This window comes from Lygodium microphyllum, chromosome 23, assembly GCF_053477565.2.
Source record: "Lygodium microphyllum isolate KBCC chromosome 23, Lygodium_microphyllum_v1.1.10, whole genome shotgun sequence".
In the NCBI taxonomy this organism is placed as follows: domain Eukaryota; kingdom Viridiplantae; phylum Streptophyta; class Polypodiopsida; order Schizaeales; family Lygodiaceae; genus Lygodium; species Lygodium microphyllum.
The window spans coordinates 28,613,557-28,641,385 of NC_141157.1; the positions used below are offsets into that span (position 1 = coordinate 28,613,557).

Here is a 27,829-nt window from a genome sequence, read left to right on the forward strand (position 1 = left end):
TTTGTTGAGGAGATTGGCATCTCACTTGGCTGCATACTATCCACGCCTCATGGTGGAATGTTTTGAATTCAACATAGGAGATTGGCATCTCACTTGGCTGCATACTATCCACGCCTCATGGTGGAATGTTTTGAATTCAACACAGCCACTCAAAACTTCACCGACTTTTCTTCTTTCCTAGTTGATTGCCTAATGGCAGGAGATTCTTTGCTTCAGGGTCTGGTGCCTCCTAACTCAAGAAAGGAAGGTAATTCCTTGCAAGCCAAGGCTTTGGCCACATCTAGGTTTCTTGATTGGCTTGAGAACCACATGGAGAGGGATAAGTTCTATCAGATTGCAAGATTGGATTTGAAGATTGTACAAGATGCTATCATTCCGGGGTAGTCTTGGGGTTTTTCTTTCTATCATATTTATTAGTACTTTCGGGTGCGTCGAGATTACAAGCTGATTTGGTTGGCCTTGGAGAACTAGCTTCAGCAGCATTTGCATTTTCTTGCTTTTCGATCTCTATCCTCATGGTTGGATTGGGCTTTTGTGAAATTGGAGGCTTTTTTGAAACAGTTAGCCAATCAGATGCACCTTCAAACGGTCAAGGATAAAGCATGGGTTACTGAGAAAGCAATCAAAATTTGCTCTGTTTGTGACAATAGAGCTAAGTGGCATGATTGGCTATTTCAACTGGAGAAATACGGAGGCTTCTTAGCGGGGTCTTCCCATGGGCGATGTGCAGAGTGGTCCCAAGATCTCCCATGGTAGATGTACCTTGTATATTGCATGTGATGAAACCCTTGCTCATCTTTTTCTCTCTTGTCCACTTGTGAGACAGATTTGGAACTGTATTGTGCGAGTATGGAGCTCACTGACATGTCAATGGAGGGGATGGCCACCCATTCTTGGGTTTTGGGCAAGATGCATGCACAATCACATTATAGCCTTTTCATCCTTGTCTCTTTCATTTACTGTGATGGATTGGTCTTTAGCACATCTGGTGGACTTGCAATGCTTTCATTTTTGCTCGGCCTCAGGCATCTATGGTCGTGTAGGTTATGTGCAAGGGTTGCTATTATGGTAGATTACTCACATGGTTTGCCTTGGTTTGATACTTGGAGAGGTTGCTACTCCATGTCTAGATGTTGTTCAGATCACCCTTGTTGTGTCCATTTCATGATCCCTTGTCTTGTCCTTGTAGCGTTGTATTTTGTTGCCTTTTGACTTCATCAATATTTGCTACTTATCTATAATTTTACTTGGTTGGCATGAATGCCTCTTGTAAATACTTCACTTCATTAATTCAAACTTCTTCTTGAGAGAGAGAGAGAGAGAGAGAGAGAGAGATATTATGCGATGGGCAGGTCTTTGGGACATCTAGTGGACTTGCAATGCTTTTATCTTTGATTAGGCCTCGGGCATTTGTAGTCATGTGGGTCGTGTGCACGGCTTGCTATTATGGTGGATTACTTCCATGGTTCAGCTGGTTTGAACTTGGAGAGCTCCATGCATAGATATTGTTCGCTTCACCTGTGTTGTGCCCTGTTCTTGATCCTCTTCTTTTGTTCCTTTAGAATGGTGTTTTCGTAGCCCTTTGGCTTCATGAGAGTTTCTTGCCGATCTTCAGTCATGGTTGACTGGCCAGAAGGTGTGATGTTAATATCTCTATACATTAATTCAAACTTCTTCACGAGAGAGAGAGAGAGAGAGAGAGAGAGAGAGAGAGAGAGAGAGAGAGCCTCTTTCATTTTCTCAGATGGACAGCTCTTTGGCACATTTGGTGCACCCCTAATGCCTTCATTTTTGATTCAGCCTCGGGCATCCATGGTCATGTGGCTTGTGTTTGGGGATTACTGTTATGGCAGAACTCTTTCATGGATTTGTGGACCTGGTCCTCCCTGATTTGGCTGCTCCTTGGCTGGATATTGTTTGCTTTATTCTATTGTGCTACCAGCATGATGTTTGTGTGCCAGGTTTTGGTACTCTTTTGCCTTGACATGTGAATTGTTAGGATTTTCTTGCTGGCGAGAAAGCGTGCTTTATGTGAGTTGTTACCATTCTGTTGGTTGGCCTTAAGGCTTGATGTATATTTCCATACATTAATATACACTTATTCACAAAAAAAAGGAGATTAATTCATTATGGAAGAAAGAGTACTAAAGACCAAAGTGACCTATGGGACCTTAATGATTAGGATAACCGATCCATGCTATGCCTTGTAATGGATACCAGAGTTAAACTATAGATGCTCATTATCTTTAATAAAATGTTGGTTCACTGGTTTCTTTGTTCAAATTAGACTATCCTTCACTGGGGCTTAGTGAGTCCTTAACATGCTTACTGGAGGTTCATGTGAACCTTTTTTAGAATTTATTTTAATACTGGCTACAGTACTGTATGTTCAGAGGACAAGCAATATGTACTGGAACAGATATAAATGCATAGTTTTTTATCTTGCAGGTACGGTAGCTAACAAATGATGGTCTTGTTTTTCTGTCATGCTGCTGAAATTTCAAAGCATTTAGCTGAACTTTTAAAGCATTGAAGTTGCTGGAAACTTTCTATATTTATACTGTGGTCTTTCTAATTTCAGCCTTTCGTTGAGAGCTTGAAGTTATGCTCGAAATCCGGTCTACATAATCCCTTAAAGAACCCAGAAAGGTTGTCTCAACTCCATTTTCCAATAGAGCTCACATTTAATAATGGAACTATGTTTTTCATGTGGGCTTTTAGTGTTGTGGTATACTTGTTTTGTTTTCTATCTTTTGTAGTATTGTTGGTTTGGCAAAGAAGTAAGTTGAAAAAGAGATGTACGGAAAGGGTACAAATAAAGATCACATTTAAGGAATTGGGTCCTGTAAAATCCATCCATGGGGTGTCAATGCTCCTAGGGCTTAGGCTGATGGATATTTGCTTCATGTGAAGGACTATGGGAACAAGCTGTAAAGAAATACACTGACACAGAAACACAAATAACAATCGTATGACAAAGCATAGATTGATAAAGAACACAGTTAGGGTTATGGTAACTCAGAGACAATGAACACAGAAAAATAATTGAAGTGATATAACTGTTGAATATACAATGCTCATGCAACAAACACACTATGCAGTGAATGAATACTGAACCTCGAACTCTTGTATCTCAAGGATCAGGGTACGGGTAATGAGCTGGAGAGTGTATCGTACTTTGAATGGATCTCAAATCGTAGCAAGGAAGCCTTTGGATGTCGAACACCAGCAAACGTAGTAGTGAGAAGTTGGATCGGATGCAGATAGCAATGAGGAGAGAGAAAGACTAAAAACGCAGGCTGCAGGAGAGAGAGAGAGACTAAAAACTCAAGCAGGACAGCCTGCAACAGGAGAGAGAAAACTACCAAACGCAGGCTGGACAGCGTAGCGACAGCCTGCAGAAGCTGGGCGACAGCTGGAGGAGAGAGAAAACTGCCAAACGCAGGCTGCAGATGATGTGGCAGGCAGTACGGTAGCAGGTCTGTGCAGGAATAGTAGTCGCATGGATGGGATCAGCTCAACTGCGAGAAGAGGGCTGGAAATCAGGCGCCAACTGATGTAGACAGCAATGGACAGCTTCGGTTGAGATGTCCTCTGCGAACGGGATGTGGGCAGCAAGCTGAAACGCGTGAAATATGCAAAAACAAGATTGTTTCTTGAATGGAGGGCAACATAGGTATTTATAGAAAGTTTGGGCCCTCCCAAGTGGATTTGTGCTTATGGAACACAGAAACTCTCTAGGATTGCGTTTCTTTTAAATAAACTAGTTGTCTTCATTAATTAAGTTTGTTTTTGGGGGCTGTTTAAGTAAAGCTAATGCATTTTTAACACAACACCCCCTCTTAGGCTCAACAACGGTGCCATGAGAATGATCTTTTACCCCAAGGTGTCCCACCCCAAAGTAGCGAGAGCATCGAACAAAGGGTACGCGTTGGCTGCTTAGTGGCCTACTAAGACTATAGAGGCGATGGTAATCTTACCAAGGGAGCCCAAGTGATCACCCTAGAGAGAACAGGGCATCGGACAAAGGGTGCGCGTTGGCTGCCCAATGGCCTACCAAGCTCTACAAAGGCGGATGGAATCAACTATGGACTTTTTTTTTGGTTTTTTTTTTTGGAATTTGATAGGTTTAGCATTAAGTGTGGGTTCAAATCAGTTTTTGACCTATTGAGTATCCGTGTTCCAAACGGGAGAATAATAAAGAATGGTTAGATCCAAGACCTTCACAAAACAAGTACATTATTGCTACCATTACTGGGTGTCAATGAAAAAGAAAAATGATTGTGGGTATAGCAAATGTGTAAAACAAGCAAGCAAGCTAAGGACACTGCCTTGGAGATTGCTATGGGTAATGCCATGAATATGGTGGATCCAAAGTCGACCACTCCAAAAGACCGAAAAGGGATAAATGTGCACAAATGCATGTTTATGTGAACAGATTGCCAATGCAAAGGGCGATGCAAGATGTCATACTCACGTAAGATGCAATGCAACGGTGCTACTTGGATAGTGTCCTCGCAGGGGAATTATTCACTTGCCCAAGCGCTCTTTTACAATCAAGTCATCCTGACAGTGCGGATGAAGTTACAAATGTCCATAATACAATACAAAAGAATAAATGAATGAATGTCTTAAAAACTGTAAGCATCATCACTATCATTGGCAAGAGCAGAAGCCGCCCCCTCTCAAACTGGAAGGGAAAGGAAGAGAGAAGTCTTGGCTATGGAAGTTGCCACCGTCTCCTGCTTATGGCTAGACCAAGAAATGGGAGCTGTGCCCAAGGTAAAGAGGTAGCCACCATGGGAATGTTGGGTGTTGGGATCTCCTACCGCCCAATCAGAATCGGTGTAACCTTGCAAACATAAACCAGAACCATATGTCAGGCCATAAGAATAAGTATACCGTAAACAATGCAACAACAAAGACATGCAATCCAATGTGACATCCTAGGCGCTATGAAATACTGAGTGAGTATGCTAACTGAGCAAGCTAAATCCGGCCTAGTGTGAATTAACCAAAGGAGTTTTGCTACAACAGAGCGATAGGTATGCGCATTGAAGGGCTGTCTTAGGGTATCCTTCGACAAATGGATAGTAGGATCAAGAGGTGTGGTCACACTGGCTGTGTCTGATCCGAAATGTGCTGTTTCACTAGCTGAAGTGCGTACTTCTGCTGTGACACAAAAATGCATCCCTCAGAACGAACTACCTCCATTCCCAAAAAATAAGACAACAAACCAAGGTCTGTCATCTCAAAAGTAGCACTAAGCTTTGCTTAGATGTCTGCTAGGGTAGCAAAATCTGAGCTTGTGATGAGTAAGTCGTCAATGTATAGTAGGATATAGCTGACCCCCTTTGCAGTAGATCGAATATATAAGTTCGGGTCATAAGGGGCAGAAAGGTATCCATGAGTTTGTAAGAACTCATCCATCCTATGGAACCAAGATCGTGGTGCTTGCTTTAATCCATAAATAGCTTTCTGCAAGCAGAATATCTTATGCCTCGGGTTCCCTGAAGGAAAGTTCGGTGGTTGCTCCACATAGACTTTCTCTTCCAAATAACCATTCAGAAAGGCACTCTTGACATCCATTTGATATATCGGCCAACTGTGGTGAGCGGCTAGCACGAGAAGCAACCGGAAAGATGTCAACCGCGCGGTAGGAGCAAAGGTCTCTTCATAATCAATGCCATGCTTTTGTCGAAGCCCTTGCACGACAAGGGGAGCCTTGTACTTATCTAAAGTCCCATTAGCTTTTAGCTTTGTCCTAAAGATCCACTTTGTCCTGATGACTTTCTTGTGGCTTGACAATCCACCAATGTCCAAGTCTCATTTCGGTCAATACTCTCTAGCTTCTTCTCCATGGCCTCTTGCCATTGAGGATGTTGAAGAGTATTCGGCTCAGAATGCGCTATGTAATCAGCTGTAAACAATGACGCAAGTGAAGCCTGAGGAGCAAATCGGGCAGATCTTCTAGGTGCCTCCGGAGTAGAATCCGCTGGTAGGATCCTCAAATCCCGTATGGTCTGCTGGTACTAGCGAGGTAATAGGTCTCGCGGAGGGGGTTCTGGGAGATGAAGAATCTGTAGTAATGTCAGGAGCGGGAAATAGACCAGGCTTAGTAGGTGTGATCTCCGATGATGTGGAAGGAGAAATAGGATCGACATCTTGTGCAAAGGATTGCACGATATCCCTCTCGTAAAAAATGACATTCCTCCTAACGATCACCTTGTTTGTTCAAGGATCGAACAAATGATAGGCTTTCGCTTCAGAGGAATATCTGATAAAAATAAGGAGATCAGCTTGGTGAGTGAGCTTTCCTATTATCATGAGGCGTGTGTGTGTAGGCACTACACTCGAAAACACTGAAGTGGGAAATGAGAGGCCAAGAGCGAAAAAATGCCTCATATGGAGTCTTTTGAAGAAGAGCCACAGTTGGGGTTGGGGATGTACACCGAAGTGTTAACAGCCTCAACCCAAAGGCGCTCAAGAAGCTCTGCTGCGAACAGCATAGAGCGTGCCATTTCCATTATTGGTCGGTTTCTATGCTCTATGACTCCATTCTGAGAGGGGAAGTTAGTAGAGGTGAACTGCGAGAGATGCCATGCTTCAATAGAAACTCGGAAAACTCGTGGGAGATAAACTCACCATCGCTATCACTCCTTATGCAACCAACACGACGTCCAATCTGGTTATGAACTAGCAGCACCTAAGTAGAAAAATAGGTAAAAGCATCGGACTTATGCCTAAGGAAGTACGCCCACATGTATCTAGAATGATCATCCACTATTGAAAAGAAGTACAATGCGCCATTTAAGATTGCAGTGGATGTTAGCCCACAAAGATTAACATGAATCAATCTAAGAGGCTCCTCAGCATGATGTGTGGATTGTTGAGGGAATGGTGTACAGTGCTGCTTTCCAAGCTGACAAGCTTTACAAACATCGCGAGCTAATTTTAGGCGGGCAAGGCCCTCAACCAGCTGATGGCGAGATAACTCATAAAGAGAGTCATAACCAATATGCCCTAAGTGAAAGTGCGAAAGACGCTCATTGTTCGTAGGGTCCTAAGATGTGGCTAATGCTTGGAAGCTGTGGAACACGGAGCCCTCGGCAGTCAATTCGGTCACAAAGTGTGCCATGTGGTAAAGGCCATTAGGCTGTGTCTGACCGCGAGCAATAACTAAACCAGTTTGAGAGTCAAGGATCTCGACTACGGTCGCTGTAAAGAAAATTGCTCGCCCCAATTGGTAAAGCTGCGGAATAGATAAGTTCACCCCAAGCTGGGGGACACGGTATACATTGTCCAGCGAAGCTAGATCCGGACCCTTCTCAGTGGCAAAACTAATGCTACCTTGAGCCTGAATCTTGAGCGAGGAGTTGTTTTTTACATGGACCCGTCCGGCTACAGGGGCTCGAGGACGGAAAATGTCCGCTATAGGAGTCATATGATGTGTAGCTCCAGTGTCCATAATCCAAACATGAGCTGAAGTGATTGGCTGTGACGAGTGGGCCTCTGTGGTAATCTCGTTGGGAGGCAACTCACAGATGTGGACGAGACTCACATCTGATGTCTCTATGGAGATGATGTGGGCCTCTGCAGACCAGTCAGACAATCCCTTTGGAGTTGAGAATGTTATCGATTGAGATGGCTGAGCGGCGGCAGTATGAGTTTGACCTTTAAATTGCCCCTTGCCATCACCTTGCCTCCGTTGCTGGGGGTTGCTTGACTGAGGGGCGGGGGTTTGAGACTTAGATTTGGGTGTTGTGTGTATGGCCTTTGAGCGACACTCGTTGTCAAAATGACCAGCCTTTTGATAATGTTAACAATACCTATTTTTTAAAGGTATATTTTGCCACCCTTGTTTAAGTTGTGATTGGGAGTTTCCTTGGGATTCCCCGAATTAATTTTGTTTTTGATTTTGAGTGGAGGTTTGATTTTGTTTGCCCTTCCCTTGTTGCCCCTTCTGAGAATGAGCAACTCCCCCCTTTGAGGAAGAGTTCATATGAAATTGATCGAACAACCGTGTGTAATGCAACAATTGACACTCAAATTCATAGAAAGTAGGCATGGTAGGCTTTGAAACTATACCGCCCACAAAATTGAAGTATTTCTTGGGGAGTTTGTCTATTAGAAACAATGTGATTTGATCGTCAGAGGACTTGGGAGTCCCCGTAGTAGAGAATTCGGCAAGAAGTCATCGATACTCAACCAACTTGACTTTTAAGTCATCTTGGTCATTGATTTTAAAGAGTTGGAGCTCATGGTCAAGATTTATACTATGGGTCCTATTTCGATCCGCATAGTGGTTAGTCAAGTGTGCCCATCGCTCTGATGCTAAGTCAAAGTGCTGAACTTGAGAATGAAACTCAGGCAATAAGCTCTACATCAGCTCGAAATAGCAGAGGCATTCCTAGCCTTCCATGAGCGGACAACCTTGTATGGAACAAGTACGGGATCGGGTTGGGGTTCCAACCCTTGCACACGATCCCATAGGTTTTGGAAGTCAAGGACATGTCTCATCAAGTCCGACCAAGTGGTAAAGTTTGACCCATTAAAACGAGTCTTATCATTGAAAGTATGCTTGGCAAAAGATGAGGTGAAACTATGAGGTGTCAGGAAAGTGAGATAGTATTTAGGTGGAGGGTAAGATGGTGGTGGTGGGCGTGTCTGATAAGAAGAATGAGGGGGAAAAAGTGGATAGGCAGAAATAGGTTGGGAGTGTCCAGTGAGTGCCGATTGATGTGGAGGCATTGGAACATGAATGTTTCTAGAAGGTGCCGATGGAGGTGGAGACACTGGGACACAAAAGCCTTGTCCAAAGCTTGGCTGGGGCACAAAATCATGACCAGAAGGTCTACAAGGTAATGCTAAAGAGGCAAGTTGTGGTACCAACTGATCCACACTTGGGAGAGACTAGGGGGGATATCCAAGTTGCAATGATCCCAAAAGTGTGTGAGAAGTAGGTGGAACACCAACAGATGGAGGAAAGGATGAGGTCCTAAAGACGGTGCCTATGTTTCGATAACCTCTCGGTGCGGTGTGATGTGCAACATGAGGTGTTTGATAGGGGAATGTAAATGGTGTAAAAGGAGGTGGAGAAGCAGCGGAAGAATGTGGTGGAATGGGTGGGTTTTGAATTGGTGGTGTGAAAGGTGCAGATGCATTTTGTTCAATTTTACCATTTAATGATTGAAAATGAAATGATGATGATGATGATGCACCATGCAATGTAGAAATAGGAACACCGAATTCATTTTGATTTTGAGAAGTAAACTGAAAAGAAGAAAGGGTAGAAGAAGAGGTACCAGAATTTTTTTTATAATCCCCACGACATGTGTTAACATACAAGAATTGGTCCGCAGGAGAATCTTTTCTGTAGTCAACTTATTGTACTCTATCGTCCACATGATTTCTATCAGTATATTGCAAAGTAGAAGAGGTAAAAGATGAAGGAACAAAAGATGAATCTAAAGTACCTTGCACTGGAGTGGACGGAAGAGAGGATGAAATAATGGAACATACTCCGGATCTCTTTCTCCAACAGGGGAGCCCATCCCTAAGGGAGGTCTTGACGGTCCTGCAATATCATTAGATTTATGTGCAACATCTGAAGAGAGAAATTCATGAATACCTTCATTAAGTAGCTTCTCTTGAAGGGCAATCCTTCGATCGAACTCCTCAATCTTCTTTCGTCTAAAGTCCATGATCACATGATATTCTTCAGTGGAAAGCTTGTATAGCCTTTCTTCCGTGTTGTTAGAAGTGTCTTTCACCATGTCGGAACTTTGTGGAGCAAGCTATTCTACCCACTCTTGTTCAGTTCTCGGCATAGGTTGTTCTGGAGACTGAATTGGTGTTGATGTGTTCAAAGTCATTTGAACCTAATATTGTTTTTGCTTCTTGCAGAGAGCTTTCAGATCAAAGGCCTTGGTTTCTCAGAGAGTACCAGCCTCTGATACCATGTAAAGAAATACTCTGACACAGAAACACAAATAACAATCGTACGACAAAGCACGGATTGATAAAAGAACATAGTTAGGGCTAGGGTAACTCAAAGATAATGAACACGGAAAAATAACTGAAGTGATATGATTGTTGAATATACAATGCTCATGCAACAAACACACTATGTGGTGAATGAATACTGAACCTCGAACTCCCATATCTCAAGGATCAGGGCAGGGGTAATGAGCTGGAGAGTGTGTCGTACTTTGAATGGATCCCGAATCGCAGCAAGGCAGTCTCTGGATGTCGAACACCACCAAATGCAGCAGTGAGAAGCTGGATCTGATGCAGATAGCAGTGAGGAGAGAGAGAGAGACTAAAAATGCAGGTTGCAGGAGAGGAAAAGACTAAAAACGCTAGCAGGACAGCCTGCAGGAGAGAGAAGACTACAAAACGTGGCTTGGCGACAGCCTACTGAATCTGGGTGACAGCTGGAGGAGAGAGAAAAGTGCCAAATGCAGGCTGCAGATGACATGCAGGCAGTACAGCAGGTCTGTGTAGGAACAGCAGTCGCCTGGCTGGGATCAGCTCCAAACTATGAGAAGAGGGCTGGAAATCAGGCGCTGACTGATGTAGATAGCAATGGACAGCTTCGGCTGAGATGTCCTCCACGAACAGGGTGTGGGCAGCAAGCTGAAACACCTGAAATTTGCACAAACGAGATTGTTTCTTGAAGGGAGGGCAGCATACGTATTTATAGAAAGTTTGGTCCCTCCCAAGTGGGTTTGTGCTTATGGGACATAGAAACTCTTTAGGATCACATTTCTTTTAAATAAACTAGTTTTCTTCATTAATTAAGCAAGTTTTGGGGGCTGTTTAAGTAAAGCTAATGCATTTTTAGCTCAACACAAGCGTCCATGCTGGTGGGTGGACTCAATTGAAGAGTTCAAAAGCCCTCACATGCTGATTAAAGTCTCTTTGTACTCAGTTGAAGCTAGTTGCAGTAGGATCAGCAGGTAGTGGATAATATGATATATTTGTGGCAATGCTGGTTTCTCCTTTTCTATTCTTATTGTATGTTTGCTTTGTATTGCTCAGGATCTCAACCTAATTTGTTTCCATTCCTTTAATACATGTCAAGCTAGAAAAGATGCATTACACGTTAAATCTTCATTAGCTCATAAAACAGCCTCAAAATTCAAAACTTTACCAAATTTTGTGTGTCCCCCAAGCAAACACCCAAACTTTTGGAGGATCCACATCTATAAATAGGAGGCTGTGTGGCCACTCAGTTCATCCCTCTTCTGCAGGTTCCAGCCATCAACCCACGGCATTTAGAGGCTTTCCAGCCCTCAGTGGACTGCTGCCATGCCCTCTTCAACCCCATGCACCCTGTCTACAGCTGCCGCCCTGCTCACTGAAGGCTCCATACAGCTGTGTTTTCAGCCTGTGTGCTGACGTCATCTGCTCCACCACATCTGCCACCTAATCAGCCTAAAATTGCCTAGGTGAAGCGCCTTATTAGGAACTTCATTTGGTCTAGAGGAGATGGGGGTACGGTCGAAGCGAAGGTTGCTTGGAATGCCATCATGTAGCTAGATCTAGAGGAGGGTTGGGGATCATAGACCTAGATAGCCAAAGCAAAGCCTTGTTGGCTAAGCATATTGTTAGGGGTTTGCTCCTAGGTGAGGATTCTTGGAAGAAATTCTTGATATGGGGGCTACATGTACTGGCACTTACTGATGGAGGATTGTGGTAGCCCATTATCCATTGGATTTTTTAGGAGATTAGGATGGATTAGGATCGGGGATCTAGGGAGGAGCTTTGAGATCAGATTCTTGGTTAGCATTATCAAAGCATGGAGACCTATATTAATAAGGCTTCAATAGCTATATTCCCCCCACCCCCCAATCACTTTTTGAGATTAGACTTCGGCCACACTCTTGGATAGGGGATGTACCTACTATCATGGGGGAGATTCTTTTTGCAAGTTGTTATATTAGTGGTGGATTGGTTTGCATTCTAGGAGTTACTGTAGGAGGTTGAGGGATAGAGACTACAAGGTCTCAGGGGAGCTAGAGTTATGATCGAGGTTGTGACAGAGGGAGTTCCATTGGAGTGGCAGACAGATACATGTATCTCTTAGACTTGGATTGGTCTCTTCTCTAGAGGGGACATTCTTCTAGCAGTCCATGCAATTAGGAAAGATAGGACTTTTGCTTTTATGGTTGAGGAGGATGGCCGTCTTTAGTAAAAGGACCTCCGCCGGGCAGCTTTTATTGGATACTCCAGACAGAGGATCAAAGTAGTGGCTCACTTCAAGAGGAAGTGGCACATTGACCCAGACCTGGCCACATGTCTAGTAGATGGATGGAGATATTGGATCTATCAGAGGAGACCTTTACAGAGACTATGGTAGGATCAGGAGAGTGGGTGTGGAGGTATCCATTCCTTGATAGACCTCGCAACATGGCCTTCTTTGGCTACACTACTAGATTGAAGAGAATATAGATAAGCAAGATTAGAGCATGATCAACAGCCACCCCTATTGGCACAATGCGGAAATCATAGACGAGTTTCTATGTGACTTTTGGAGAAGGCTACATGATAGCGTCAGGCCTAGGAAGATATCTCTCTTCCTATGGCTTGTAGCTTATAGGAGCCTCCAAATTGGCATGTGGCTTGGATATGGTAGGAACCTAGTAGCATGTGTGAGATGTGGCAAGCTAGTGGAGAGACAGAGACATTGCCTATGGGACTGCCCTAGAGCCCATGGGTTTTGGAGGAGATCCCTCAAGATGATATTTCGCGGCACAATAAAGACCATGGTGGCAACTTGGGGAGCTATAGCATGGGTCACAGATAGAGGCCCAACGTGTGGCTATGAGGATGTTCAGGGGAGCTATTCTTTTCTCATCATTGGAGAACATTTGAGCAACATCCCCACTCTAGATTACTTGTAGGTGCAATGGATCTAGGGACATAGCCACAGATGGGAGTTGATTGCTAGTATCATAGCTTAGTAGATTTGGATTGCGCGATGCAACCACGTTATTGACCTTTTGGATGTATCCACAGCGGAGACTCTATGAAGGATTTGGATAGAGATCATTCACTCTCCTTATGGGCATTGTTGCATTCGTATCACGTACGAACTAGTTCGTATCGTACGGTTCGTACAGTACGGTACATATCCGTATCATTTTGTACAAAAAAACATGCTATTTTTGGCCTTTGAAGACTAGACCATACAATATCTTCCAACTCCTAAGCCTTATGTTTATTATCATAATTCCAAGTCACTTTCTCACACACACACACACACACACACACACACACACTCTCTCTCTCTCTCCCAACTTTCAAGATGAGTATGCAATTCCAAGAGCATCCCTTCCCCCCCTCCTCTCTCTCTCTCTTAACACAGGAGAGAGAAGTAACAATGTGATTGCAATGGCTGAAGGTACAAGGCTGCAATAGTCAGCCCCAACACGCATCTCTATGCACTAGTGTGGGTGCCAGATGGTAGCAAGGGAATGAGAGAATAAGGAGGGTTGGCTGATCACGAAGGATCAATGATGGATAGTGAGAATGAGAGGGTAGGTTGCCTATATATAGGTAATAAGTGGCCAAACCCTAAATATGGCCAAAACCCTAAAAATGGCCAAAAGTGCCCAAAAAGAAATGCACTAATGTGCCCTCCATCTAAGTGTCTAAAACACAAAGTGATAGACAAATACAATGTCAGAGCTCCTAGTGTCCCCGTCTTGACTTACACTTAGGCTCATAGACGGAAGGCCACCAAAGGCAAAGGAAACTAAGGAGCCGGATCACTCTAGAAAACTCCAATAGTCGGGGATGGGTGTGCCAAGCCTCCAACCCAACTATGAGATGATAGCAAGGAACTATTAAAGGCGTCATAAGTTGCATAGAAACAATAGGGAGCACATGCCAAGGAGTAGAGGATGGTGGCTCGATGATGAAGAAAAGAGGTCGTCCTAAAAGGAAAGGCCTAAAATAGAGTGGAAACCTTGAAGAAACTCCTCATGATCCTAGGAAGCCCCCTTTCAAATACAAAGGGCCACGAAATCCACAATTGCATCACCAATATTGTCCCCCTCTGAATAGGATGGAAGGTATGAGGGAACCACTAGAGGAGATGGTGGTGGATGGGATGGAACATGTGGGATAAATGGTGCACAATCAGGAATGGATGCAATAATAGAAAGCTGCCTTGGAGGTCCTTGTCAAAGGAAGGGGAATGGAGCATAGATAGCCCCATCTTATGCCAACTTGTCATAAAAGTGGCTCATGTAGAAGAATCCTCAATAAAGATGGCCAACTTAGTGAATACAACGTGGGTCCTGAGTCTAGGAAGGCCATAAGTTGAAGGGAAGCCCAATTCAAAAACATGTAGGGCCTCAGAAACAGAGCTTGATGGACGATTAGACAATAGAGATAAGGTGCCATCACCACTAATAGGCACCGAAGAGATGTTATTAGTAGTGATGATACCCTTTGACGGACAAAGATGTTGCAACAAATTACCTCCAGGAGTCATAGGACTCCATGCACCCCTGGCAAGGAGACAAGGTTGCTCGGAAGACAAGGTAGTCGTAGAAGGCTTCTCCACCTGATAAATGTCTAGACACAGACTTGGTGGTAAGAGCAGGTGACGAAGTCTCTGATGTAGATCCACCCTTTGCTCTCAGACGAAGGTGATGGTATTTTCTCCAGTGCTTCTTCTTAGGGTGCGAGGTCTTCCCACAATGAGGATATGTGGGATATTCTCTATGCTTCTCCACAAAATCTGTATCAAAGTCGGAAGATAACTCCAACTTCTTCCTCTCCCCTATCTTCTACTTGGTTGGTCCTATACGTGAAGTAAAAAGCCCAAGTGAGTGTCTCCCGACTATGAGAAGTGAAAAGACTGGTGTAGAACACATCATATATCGGTGACAAGATGTGAGAGAAGTGTCACAGCTAGGTCCTCCAAAGAAATGTTTGTACTAAGGGACGCAAGCTCATCCCATAGCTGCTCCATCCTATGGATGTGATTCCTCATCGTAGGGGAATTTGCGACAGAAAGCTATTGTAGCTTCAACTTGAGAGATAATCGATGCCCAAATGTCTAGATCCAAAAGAGAGATGCCAATCTCCTCCAAATCTTTGCGGTAGTGTAGATGCGTCTAACATGCATGAGCTTAAAATCTGTACAAATCAAAAGGAGAAAAGAGTGGGGCTTTGGCATTTAACTAATCCATAAAGCCGCTAAATCTGTATCACACCATCAAGGGGATGTACAATAGGTTGGGGTATATGGATAGTATCAAAATCCCAAAGGTCATAGCCGTTAAGGAGACACTCCATGCGGCATAACCATAGAGGGTAGGTGGTCCCATCCAAATTGTCGGATGTGGATAGAGAGGGTAGGACTAGCACCTGCTTAGGAGATGCCTTCAATGCCAATCGGGGACTGGAAGCCTCGGAAGATAATGGGAAAGAGTGATAGGATGGTGGTTGGGTCTGAATTGTCTCGAACCACATGATCCCCCAAAGTGTACATGTCGGCCATAGATGTCCTTCAATAAAGTACCTACAAGAAAACCAAGAAGATGTTGCAATTGGGATATCCTCCACTTGTATGGGGTCCGCGGTGTGTTGATCAAAAAGGATTGATAGACAACAGTGTAGATGGGGAGTATCGGAGGGGGTAGAGACAACTTGAGGTGGAGCATAAAGAGGGAGCAGTAAATGTAGATGAAAACAAGCATGTAACCTGTAAATGCAGCTTATCCAGGGGCTGGTAAAAGACCGGGAGTGCCCAGAAGTACAAAGCGTGGAGTAAACACAGATCTGCCCTGTGTCAAGCCTAACAAAGAGGGCGCCCAGCACCGAAAAGAAGTTGCCTTGGTTAGAAATGACAATCATGTATGTAACATAGCAGAGTAATGATTCTGTTCGCTTGTAAATAGGCTGCCCAACAGAGAATATGTGCCGCCCAGCCTGCAAATGTGCCACCTAGCTGAAGGAGGGTCCCCTGTTGTAAAATGCAGTTGCCAAGGGGAGTTGCCTACAAAAACCGTAGGCAATGCAGGGCTTGGTTCTATAGCAAGTGTGCTAGGGGCTGCTTGCAAAAAGTGCAGGCATGAATGGTACTGCCTCGGGTGGCCAATAGAATGGCCACCTAGCCTGTTTGATGCCACCCTGACTGTAGTAATGGTGCTGTCTAGCCGGTAGAGGATGCTCAGGAGCAGAACGCAGCGAATTCCTGTCACAGGCAGCCAGTAAAAGGCTTGCCTTGCCCTATTTGACTCCAAACACAAGGTTTACAGCACATGTGGACGGTGCTCAGCAAGTTTTGTCGTGGACAATATGCTTCTCCAAGATCTTCTGCTCCCACGTGTGGCTTTGATGCCATGTGAGAGTGCATGCGGAGAGAAGGAAACAAAGAGAGAACGCAGGAGAGAAGGAACAGTGTGATTGCAATGGTTGAAGGTACAAGATTGCAATAGTGAGTCCCAACATGCTGATCTATGTGTCTGTGTGGGCGCTAGAAGGTAGCAAGGGGATGAGAGAATGAGGAGGGCTGGCTGATCACGAAGGATCAATGATGGAGAATGAGAATGGGAGGGCATGCTGCCTATATATAGGCAAAAAGTGGCAAAACCCTAAAAATGGCCAAAAGTGCCCAAAAAGAAATGTACTAGTGTGCCCTCCATTTAAAGGTTCTAAAACACATAAAATGACTGACAAATACAATGTCAGAGCTCCTATTGTTCCCATTTGAATGAGATTGAGGCTCATAGACAAGAGATGACCACACAAGGCACACATGACTGCTAATAGTTTCTTTCTTTTCCACATTGAGACATACCACTAGTTTCATTGGCTAACTGGGCTTTTTATTGAAGTAACAAAACCATCTTTATTTTCTTTCCTTGTATCTCCGTATAGTTTTCTGCACTTAGCACACATAAATCTTTATGCTCATGTAGGTCATAGAAATGTTAAACCCAAAATGATTTGCATCTTGAGTGTAAATGTAGCTATGGTACGTGCTCAGATGACATGGGTGCATTGGTACATTTTTAAATTATTTTACCTTTGATTTAGAATTCTACTGAAGTAGTCTCACTAGTTAATTAACTGAAAGAGACATGTCCAGAATCTTAATCTTTGTTAGAGAAGGCTTAATGGGAGCTTGTAGCAGGAGACATCATGCAGGATTCTGAAACTTATAGTTGAGGCAGTTCCTTTGGTCGTAAACTTGACTATTTCAAATGTTTTATTTGAATATTTGCAATATGATTGGTGAGTTTATTGGTTAGAATGTCTTAATAGTTCTGATTTTAGAACCAAAGCCTTGTAAGGCTGCAGAACAAAACTGTCAATTCATATGGCTTGATCTCTTTCTTATGCCTTGACTTGTTTTCCAAAATATTGTTGGGTGTGTTGTGATATGCGTTAGTGTTTTTCAACTTAGTAGGTGGAGTTCAGAATATGAAGGTTGTAATTGTTATTCTTACATATGAGTTTTGAGATGCCCCATTCTCAACAGGTACCTTTTGTATGGGGATATTTCCGCAAAAGCAGCAGCTCTGTTAAAGCAACCTGAGGTGGGTCTGTTATAAGCTGTATAAGGATAACTATGCGCTATAGTTTTGGGTTTTCACTTTAGACGTATTTCTTTAGGTGGAAATGTTTTTTGCACGCTTAATTCAACGAGTTTCACCGAAAAGTTTACCTCAAGCCATGGGAGAAGTTTCTGTGACTCAGAAGTTCCTTGAAAATTTTTCTGGTGATCAGGTATAAGAACTGGCAGCTCTTATATCTAGGCTCCTCTGACCATCATGAATGAAATAAAAGGTTGAAATATTAGACTTTTCACTTTTAGTCTGGTCGTCGCTATTGCAGTGGACTGTTACTGTCATGCCAATGTGAGTTATGGCACCTTTCAGTATATACTGTGACTTATAATCATGGTTTCTTTGTCTTTGAAAGGTTCGGTTTTTGGCTCGATCGTTTGGCGTACCTGGAAACCACGCAGGACAACAAAGCAATGGCTATTACTGGCCTTATGGTCCTGTATGTTACGTTGTGAATGCTGTGAACAGTAGTTTAGTGAATATAGCATGCCAAGTGATGAAATGTTGGTCAATATGAACAGTTTGTGATTTTTTGTTCAGGTTGCAATTATCACACCCTTCAATTTTCCTTTGGAGATACCAGTATTGCAGCTCCTTGGTGCACTATATATGGGAAACAAACCAGTACTTAAAGTTGACAGTAAGGTGGTGTTTTCTGAGTTCCCCTCCCCCCCGCCCGCCTGATCTTTTCAAAAGACATGCACTCTGGGAAGTATTCACACTTGTGTGTATGCTAGAGGGGGAAAAGAAAAGTTTGGGAAAATCATGCAGTTGTGCATGACCAAGTGCTATGCTCGCTTTGGCTTGATGGATATCAATCAATGGAGGGAATAGAAATGCTAGTGTTCTACAAATGTATTTTTGGTGCACATAAATTTGATTAAGTTTGGGTAAACAATGTTGTAAGGCTCCTGTAGTCATGAGCTGGTAATTATAAGTTCATTGCCCTCCTCAAGCTTGTGTGTTTCAGCAAGGCTAAGGGGCAAGTGCTAACCTACAATCTCATCCTACAAGATGTAGGAGAGATGAACCCAATGTATGGCTAGTGCTAACCTGGGCATACATTGGTGAGTACCAAAAATACATGGGAACTAAAAGGAAAACAATCGTACAATCTTATCATACAAGATGGAGGAGAGATGAACACAAAGAACGTAAGGTTGAAACTATTTTACTTCAGACAGAGGATGAACCTGCCTTTCTTTTCTTATACTTGATATACTTTACAACGTAGATAATAAAGCCTATCTGAGTGGTTTCAAACCTACATGCTGAGTGTAGATAGTACACTTTACAATGTGAATAATAAAGACCATGTGAGTGGTTTCAAACCCACATGCTGAGTGTGGATAAAACTAATTAAATAGGCTGGCGATGAGATTGACCTTCTGCACCATGACATCTATATGATGCTCTTAATTTCAGGTAAAAGCTTGTGCTTGTTCTCCACTATTCCATGTTGTGAGGAAGCCCAAAATAATCTTCATTTCTAGCATGACCATCAATGAGATGAGATTGAATTAAAACTAAATGAGCAGGTGAAAAATACCTCAAAATGCTGCAAAATCAGAACTGAACAGATGCCAATCACTAAACCACCTCCTCTAATTTTTTGCATGGAACATAAATCACATTGGTAAGATAAGTCACATAAGTCACCTGGTCAGGAGTCACATAGGCACACAAGTTACGTTAATCATGCTAGTTGTCGTTCACTTTATTCAACTAAGTAATCTAAGTTATGAAAGGCAGCAATTGCTGCCTCTAAAATTTTCCATGCAACATAAATCACATTGGTAAGATAAGGTGCATAAGTCACCTTAGTCAAGAGTCACATAGGCACACAAGTCACACAAGTCATACTAGTTGCCAACATAGGCACACAAGTCACGCTAGTCATGCTAGTTGCCATTCACTTTATTCAACTAGCTTATGAAAGGAATTTACATCAGTTTTCGTGGTCATTTAAGTTTCTAACATGATTTGATTTTACTGTTAAAATCTTGACTAGTTAGGTCTCTACAGTAACTGTTCAGATAGTCCATTCATGTAAGAGCATTACGAAGTCCAGCTCCCTCCCTCCTGCCTTGTATTATATGATGCCAACCTTCCTCTCAACGTGTGCTCCCCAGCTATCTCCAACCCTATGCTGCCTTCTTCTTGGGACAATGCTGCTGCGGTCCAGCACTGCACCTACTGTCCACTGGTTGGCTTCGGTCTGTGCCACCTGCCCACAATTCTGGCACTCCTTCTCCCTTCGCCTGCCCATAGCTGTGGTGCATGGCCAGAGCTCTGGCATCCATCCTCCTCTCTTTGCCTGCCTGCAGCTTGTCACAAAAACCCATGCACCAGTGCACACCACCTTTATTGGATTTTGCAACCCACTCCATGAAATTTTGGTGAGTTACTTCTGCTATAAAATATGCTCTTTTTAGATCTTTCTTAAACTCATCCCATGAAACCCCTTTGGAAAATCTTGTTGATTTGTGGTTTTAACTCATGGACTATAAGTCACACAAAAACTGACTAATCTTGTGAGCAAGTATCCCAAAGAAATCCAACTGCTCTATGTAAGCCACTGCCACTTGTAGAGGGACCACATTTGGTTAGCCTGCGTCCCTCCTTAACAAGCACCCCCTTTGCCTTTTCGAATGTAGTGAGTTTCACACTCCTGTGACTTCCCCTAGACGACTACGAGTGGCCCTTTACATCCAGCAGTAAGTGGCAGGTCATTATTGGCTGCTTGGGCCTTTTTGTGCAATGTTGTAGCTACATTCTTGCTCATGATAGATGGTACAAATCTCAGTACTGCATCTGCTCATATGCTCCTGTCTTATGATGGGTGAGGGGAGGGAGTGGTGCCAGGGTTTTTGGGGGGGGGGGGGGGGGGGGGCGCACGGGGATGGGATGGGAAAGAGTTTTTTTTGGGGGGGGGGGAGGGGGAAGATGGATTGCTGGAAAATCGTCATAAGTATTGGGAAGAACCATGGATGAAGGATGATCCACCCTAAGTTGAGAAAAAGATTGAAGGATTATTTTAGTGTCCCGATCAACCCATTACCTACAAGGGGAATGGGTTTGGAACATTCCGACCAGGGAATGATTGTTGGGAACAGGGGCTGAAGCATTCCCTTGTAATGCATTCCCCATTCCTAACCGTCAGGGAACAATGTTCCCCTAGTCCAGGCCAGCATTCCCTCCATTCTATGTCATTGTGATTGAGAGAGAGGTTAGGGGTGGTGATGTTGGTTAGGGAGGGTAGAAGAAAGTAACAAGAAAGGAGGTGGCACGATTTGGAAGTAGGGGAGACAATTTGCATGATGAGAGTGGACCCAACAATCACACATCACTTGCCATATACAAAGCAAGTTTACATATGACACCTGTGATGGGCATGCTTTGAAGCTGAGGTTATGGAATTCTTGCCTTTAAAGACTTGAAGAGGATAGGTACTTAAAGACTTGAAGAGGATAGGTACTTGTTTCCTAATGAAGCGATATGGAGATGTAGGGCAAAGATCCTAGTAGCAAGTGTCCTGCTGGCCTTACAGTCCCTCATGCCAAGTACTTTTGATTATGTTGATTTTTTTGGGGGGTAATGGAGACCTGTAGGAAGACGTGCTAGACAGATTTGAAACCTTCAAATAAGTTTAGGTTTACAAGTGGATCTATTGAGAATGAACCTAATCAAAAGGTTCAATGAGGTTAATTAGAACTGACCTTCGCAAGAAGCTTGTTAACTTCCAAGTTTGCTGAGTTTTAATGGATTGGCTTGTGTACTGAATTTTTTAATTTTGTTTTATTATTTGCAGCTTTCATGATTTTATTAGGCATTAAAAATTGACCTAGGTTTTGCAGAAGTTGGCACCAATTAGACATGAATCTTGTATAAACCTCTCTAGGTAGGTTATGATTGTTTATTGATTTATATGATTAGGTTAGTGTGGTGATGGAGCAAATGCTAAGGCTTCTTCACAATTGTGGACTGCCACGCCATGATGTTGATTTTGTAAATTGCGATGGTGCTACAATGCATAAATTTTTGTTGGAGGTAAGGCTTTGTTCTCAACTCTTTCAAATGATAATGATATTTTGGTTCCAGAACAATATTTCAACCATAATTCTGTTTATGATATTATGATATATAGATCTCGTTGACGGAGTATCCCTGTTTGAAATATTAGATTAAAAAATTTAATTATGTTTTTTCCTTCTTCTTCTTCTTCTTTTGGGGGGGGGCGGGGGATCTATATTAATGTCCTATGGAGACCAAAACTGACCTAAAGGACAAATCAAGTGCATCCATCATCACACACACACACACACACACACACAGAGAGAGAGAGAGAGAGAGAGAGAGAGAGAGAGAGAGAGAGCTAGCAGGCCTTGTCTAGGCATGTGACAAGATAGGGACAACAGATATCTTCTCTGTCTCGAGCTCAAGAGTAGGGGCTGTCAGCTGTGCTTTAACTACGTTACAGTTTTACCCCACTTTCGGAGCTGTTGGTACTGTTAGACTCACCATGAGAGTTACTGTGTGAGGTACAGCAATAGACATGGAAATAACAGCACATGTGTGCAGGGTACGAACTGCAGCAGATGGCTCCAACTATGTTATGGTTTTACCCCCCTTTCAGATCTGTTGGCACTGTTAGAATCACCATGAGAGTTACTGTGTGAGGTACAGCAACAGACATGGAAATAACAGCACATGTGCAGGGTACTATACTGTAAAGTTGCTCTAGATGAGCAAGCACTTTCATGCAAAGGGGTGAAACAACATTAGAGTGATGTGTTGGGGCCATATGATAGCACTTGCACAACTTGTGCATATCCGACTCACAAAACAAAACAAAACAAAATGAAAAAGTGATGTGTTGGGGGAACACTTAGGGTGACAATGGTGTTTAAGAGGGATTCTCGTTAGGGGCCATGTCCTGAACAGCATGTTGCCTCTTTAGCTCCAAATGTTACACAAACTTTTCGTCTAAAAGGGAAGGGTGTTTATTAATAACAACACCAAGGGTTTCAATTAAGGTAGTAACAGTGCAAGGGATTCTTTGGCGGAGGAGCTGCCTCAACCCCATTATTTTATGTGTTAGTCTTGAATCTCGATGTATGCAAGGTCAAGCGAGTTTGTCTGTGGCACTAGATTGTTGAGCTAGACTTATGACGTTTGGGGAGACTTTCCATTCTTAGCCTGCTGTGTATGCTTATTGGAATAGAAGGGGGGCTAGTAAGGTGGATTTGATCCAGGATGTTAGAATGGATTAATAACAACACCAAGGGTTTCAATTAAGGTAGTAACAGCGCAAGGGATTCTTTGGCGGAGGAGCTGCCTCAACCCCATTATTTTGTGTGTTAGTCTTGATGTATGCAAGGTCAAGCGAGTTTGTCTGTGACACTAGATTGTTGAGCTAGATTTATGACATTTGAAGACTTTCCATTCTTAGCCTGCTGTGTATGCTTATTGGAATAGAAGGGGGGCTAGCAAGGTGGATTTGATCCAGGATGTCAGAATGGAAATGGAAAAGTTTGAGGCAAGGAAACAAGCTCAAGATAAAGGGAAGGGCTTGGAGACCCCAACGTAGCATGTAAAGACTATTGAACTAGAGTCCTGGTCGCATCAGGCTGCTACCCATCAAATGGGTCAGACTGAGACTGCTGCCCATGTACTCTTCTGGCATGTCTAGAATGTGAATGCCTTTTCTTGTGCTTTGACTTTTGAACTCTATCGTCTAAAGCATTACATCAGAAAATTTTGGGTGTTGAGCAACCTGTGCCAATGCATTCACTGCGTTCATCAATTGCATGGGATGCGTTGTATTTGCATCATCTTCGTTCTATGACTCAGAAGTTCCACTAGAAAGAGATACTTTTACGTGTGTACTGTCATTTGCATTAGTATGTTCCTACCCAACATTGATACAACCTTCAATTGAACCTGCACTCTGCAGTGTCTGCTCCTCAGTAGAGGATAGTGAGGTGTCATCACTTGCATCTGGTTCCCATGAAATATCTTTACTGAATTTCCAGAAATTCACTGTTGTACATTGAATTACAGCAAGCTAAAACGTGTATGTGCACCTTGAGACAACCAGAGTTTACCCCCTTGGAAAGATGGTGATATCCTAGCAACAGAACCATGAAATTGGCTCGTTGATATGATCTATAGGGCAGTGAACATAAACTTACAACACCTATACTATTCAATTTAGCAAAGAAAATACCTAACAAAGAGATTCTAAACAAGGACATATATTTCCCCTTGTCGAAATGGTGCCATCTGGTGACATCAAGGCCCATATATGAAGAGCTGTTATAAGGTAGGTGGGCCTTATGAGGACTACATAGGATATGGCAAACATTATAACATATAGAAGACATCTCCTAGGTTTTGGGAGGAGCACACAATCCGCAATTATAAAGGGCATGGCATGAGGCCATCACCGACAAGATTCACATGCTTCCCATTTGGAATGTAGGCCATCTCATGGGCTACACGTTAATGCCCTTTGATCCATGATCCGGGCTCCCTAGGAATGGCAGGGGGAACGACAGGGAACGTTCCTTGGCCGTTTCACCTCCTTGGAGGGTTTGGAACGCGTTAGGCCGTTCCTATAGGCCGGAACGGCCGTTCCCTGTTTCTATGCCCTAGTGTCCTAGGCACTTAGTGACACTAGGGTTTGTTGGGTATGGAGCTCACGAAGATGGACCCAGCATGAGGGTGAAGCTCCACGAGAGAGAGAGAGAGAGAGAGAGAGAGAGAGAGAGAGAGAGAGAGAGAGAGAGAGAGAGAGAGAGAGAGAGAGAGAGAGAGAGAGAGAGGGGGGAGAGAGAGAGAGAGAGAGGAGAGAGAGAACACGGCCGGCGATGGTGCTCCTGCGTCGTCCCGCCCTGCCATCGAAGGATCTGGCGCGCCCTGCTGCGGCCCTCGTCTGCGTCGCCGCCGCCTGACGCCCTGCCAGACGCCACCCCTTGTTCGCGCCAGCCCAGTCTCTGTTCGTTGGCCCCGTCGCCCTCGCCTGCAGGCCCCGCCGCAGGTCCCGTCGTCACGCAGGTTCCGTCCCGCAGGTCCCGTCGTCCCGCAGCAGGCCCCGTCGTCCTCGCCTGCAGGCCCCGTCGCCCTCGCCTGCAGGCCCCGCCGCAGGTCCCGTCGTCACGCAGGTTCCGTCCCGCAGGCCCCGTCGTCCCGCAGCAGGCCCCGTCGTCCCGCCTGTAGGTCCTGTCGCCTGCAGGCCCCGCCGCCGTCGCCTGAAGGCCCCGCTGAAACCACTTCGTCCGAGTGCCCCCCCTGCCCCAGCTCCGCCCGCACATCTGACAGAGGTGTGCCTTGCCAGATTTCAGCCCCTTTACAAGTCGCGTCTGTCCACCATCGTCGAGGGCTGCATCGACGCCTGCTGCTGCCTGTCGCACCTGCTCCCGGAGCTGTCCAAACGCCCTGTTTCCCAGCTCCTGTGAAACCCTAAACCTGACCCTCGTCAGAGAGGCAGCGTCCGGAATTGCGTGCCCTCTGCTCTGTACACAGAAAGAGACAGAGAGAGAGAGAGAGAGTCTCGGTCAGTCCTTCGGTGAGATCAGTTCATCATACACGATGGCTGGTTTGGATCTGGATTTCCTAGACCAAACGGTGGCAGCACTTGGCCCGGACTCTGATGCTGAGGAACCCGAGGATATGGTTCCGTGCACTGAAGAATTGCCCCCGGGTCCTGACATCCAGCCTGCGGGCAAACGTACCAAGCACACCCCGGAAGAGATAGGCGTTACTCCTGATCGTTCCTATGCGCAGGTTGCTTCGGATCCGGTGGACTCTCAGGAGGTGGACTGGGAGCATCTGTTGGAATTTGCCAACACTCTGCTTGGTGAATATGTTCAACACAACCAGGAAGCCTTCTCTGCCTCTGCTCCAGACGATGTTCTGGAAGCTACCGTCGAGCCAAAAACTGTCCTACGCTCCTTTTCGGTATTTTATGATCGCGCGGTGATACTCTTCTTCACCGGTCGCATTCCACTGCTTTCCCGTATTCGCCAATGGCTGCAGAGTCTGCTACAAGGGGAATGTGTTGAAGAGATTTTTGTTGGATCCCGGGGCTTTTTCGAGGTCCTCTTGAAAACAGAGACGCACCGTGCTGCTCTTCTGTCTAAACTGCCTTTGTGGGTAGAAGTGGAAAATTGTCCGGCTGTTTATTGGCCGCTATTAAAGGATGCTATGGCCGCTGTGGGCACGGTTCTGGTCCCTCCCAGTCTCAGGACTGCGAATCGCAACCGCTTGTGCATGTTATGGGATACTGCACGGAAACAGCCTGCATGGTTACGCCTCAATTGCTCCGGCATGCATCCGTTACACTTTCGTTTGAAATGGGGCAATTTTGCTGGCCATTGCTTTTCCTGTGGACAGTTGGGGCACTTTATGGCTGAATGCCCTGAGCAACAACACGTTTCAGATACAGCTCATGTTGCTCCGCCCATGGAAGATATGGTGTGTGATGCTCCGCCGCTGGATCCTACCCACCCGTCCCACGTTCTGGCCAAAGGTAAACAACAGGTTTCGGGTCTGGATTCCCGTGCTACTGATTGGGTTGAAGTACGCGCCAAAAAAGGCAACAGGATTGATGCTGGCATGGAAAGTACTGGGCCTTCTACCTCACACGATTCCATGCGAACATATATGCGCAAGAAGGAAATGATGTCGTCAGAGCGCTCTGCTCCTGCTATGGTTTCTTCAGCTCCCCGCCACCAGCCCGCCAGGAAAATGTATTCGGATCGTCTCAAGGGTCCACCTGCACAGCTGGCTTTTGATACCAGAGGCAACGTCATTACTCCGTGGGACCGTCGTTACCCACGTTCCAACCCCAAGCAAGCCGATATGCCTTCAACTTCCAAATCTGGTCCTCAGAACTCGTTTGCGGTGTTGGCAGATTTCTTGGATGAGGGAGTCCTGGACATTCTTGCCAACAAAGTCAAATCGAGGCAAGCTGTGCCTCGTACTTGATTGTGTTTTGTATACACATGAAAATAGCCACGTGGAATGTGCGAGGAATTTGTTCTCGCCACAAGCAACATGCCATGTGGACTGCATTGTATGAGAATCAGTGGGATGTCCTGTGTGCTGTTGAGCACAAGAGTCACAATGACACCGGTAAAGTTGTGGATTGCCATGGCTTTCGTTTGTTCTATGCAGGAACACAGGCTATGCATTATTCGGGTGTGCTCATGATTGTACATGCCAAATATCAGCCGGTTCTTATTAAAAATGATGTTCATGGCCGCTTTTTGGTGGTCGAAATCTTATTCGAAGGGGAAATCCTATGGTTACTTGGCCTCTATGCTCCGAATGATTCGTTATCTCGCCGGGAGCTTTGGCAGACTTTGCAGACCTCCTTGTCACTTGGCAGACGCGGCTTCTTCATGGGGGATTTCAATATGTGTGTTGATTCTTCCCAGTCTACATCGGAGCACTCGGTCATGGATGCGCCGGAAAGTCGTATGTGGCACGACTTGGCTCTTGCTGTTCTTAAGCAAGATCTTTGGTCCTGGCTACACCCCTCTCTCCAGGCTTTACTTTCCATTCAGCCCAGTATGCCACAACATGGTCGCGGTTGGACCGCATATATATCATGCAGGATGATGATTTTCTGCCTGAGATGCTCGAAATAAAAGTGTTGCAGCAATATGCCTTGTCGGACCATTTCCCTCTGCAGTTCGAGTTGCTTGCACAACCCATTGCCCCCTTCAAGCAATTTCTGGAGAGACTCCCTTTGCGTTTCAACTCCTCCTACTTAAAGCATACAATTTTTCAGGGCTATATGCAGCAACTGCTTGACAGATTCTCCTTGGACTTTTCCTCTCAGGGCACTGCCTCATTTGACAGATTGCTCTCTAATGTGCAGCGGGTTGCTCGGCAATATGGGATCTATCATGCCTCTCTTTGTCGGCGCCGTCGACAGGCAGCGGAGGACCTGCTGCTTTTGGTTCGCTCTCTGCTGATGGACACTCCGGATGATGCATTTCTGCTTGCACTGGCCTTGCGGGTGGCTGATCTTGTTAAAGAATTCCAGTTAAAATCGTATCAGCAGGCCAAATTGCAACATCTAACAGAGACTTTGCAAGATAGTGCATGTCAGACCCACAAGTTCTTTCGAGCCCTCCATGCCTCTCCTGCTCCAGAGAATTTGACCAGACTCGAGGATGCACAAGACCACCTTATCCTGGATCCACAGACTATTGTGCATATGT

At 44.7% G+C, this 27,829-nt stretch overlaps 1 protein-coding gene across 2 annotated transcripts in view; it reads left to right on the forward strand.

Annotated features, from left to right (window-relative positions):
• ALDH12A1 (aldehyde dehydrogenase 12A1) overlaps positions 1 to 27,829 on the forward strand; it is a 156,416-nt gene that overhangs the window by 51,656 nt on the left and 76,931 nt on the right. Inside the window, exons 4-9 of one of the 2 annotated variants that reach the window (XM_087664087.1) lie at positions 2,582 to 2,649; positions 17,507 to 17,564; positions 17,641 to 17,754; positions 17,950 to 18,033; positions 18,135 to 18,239; positions 21,531 to 21,644. In XM_087664087.1, coding sequence (XP_087520213.1) covers positions 2,582 to 2,649; positions 17,507 to 17,564; positions 17,641 to 17,754; positions 17,950 to 18,033; positions 18,135 to 18,239; positions 21,531 to 21,644 — 543 coding nt within the window. The remainder of the gene's footprint in view (positions 1 to 2,581; positions 2,650 to 17,506; positions 17,565 to 17,640; positions 17,755 to 17,949; positions 18,034 to 18,134; positions 18,240 to 21,530; positions 21,645 to 27,829) is intronic. The other variant, XM_087664088.1, reaches the window with a different exon arrangement.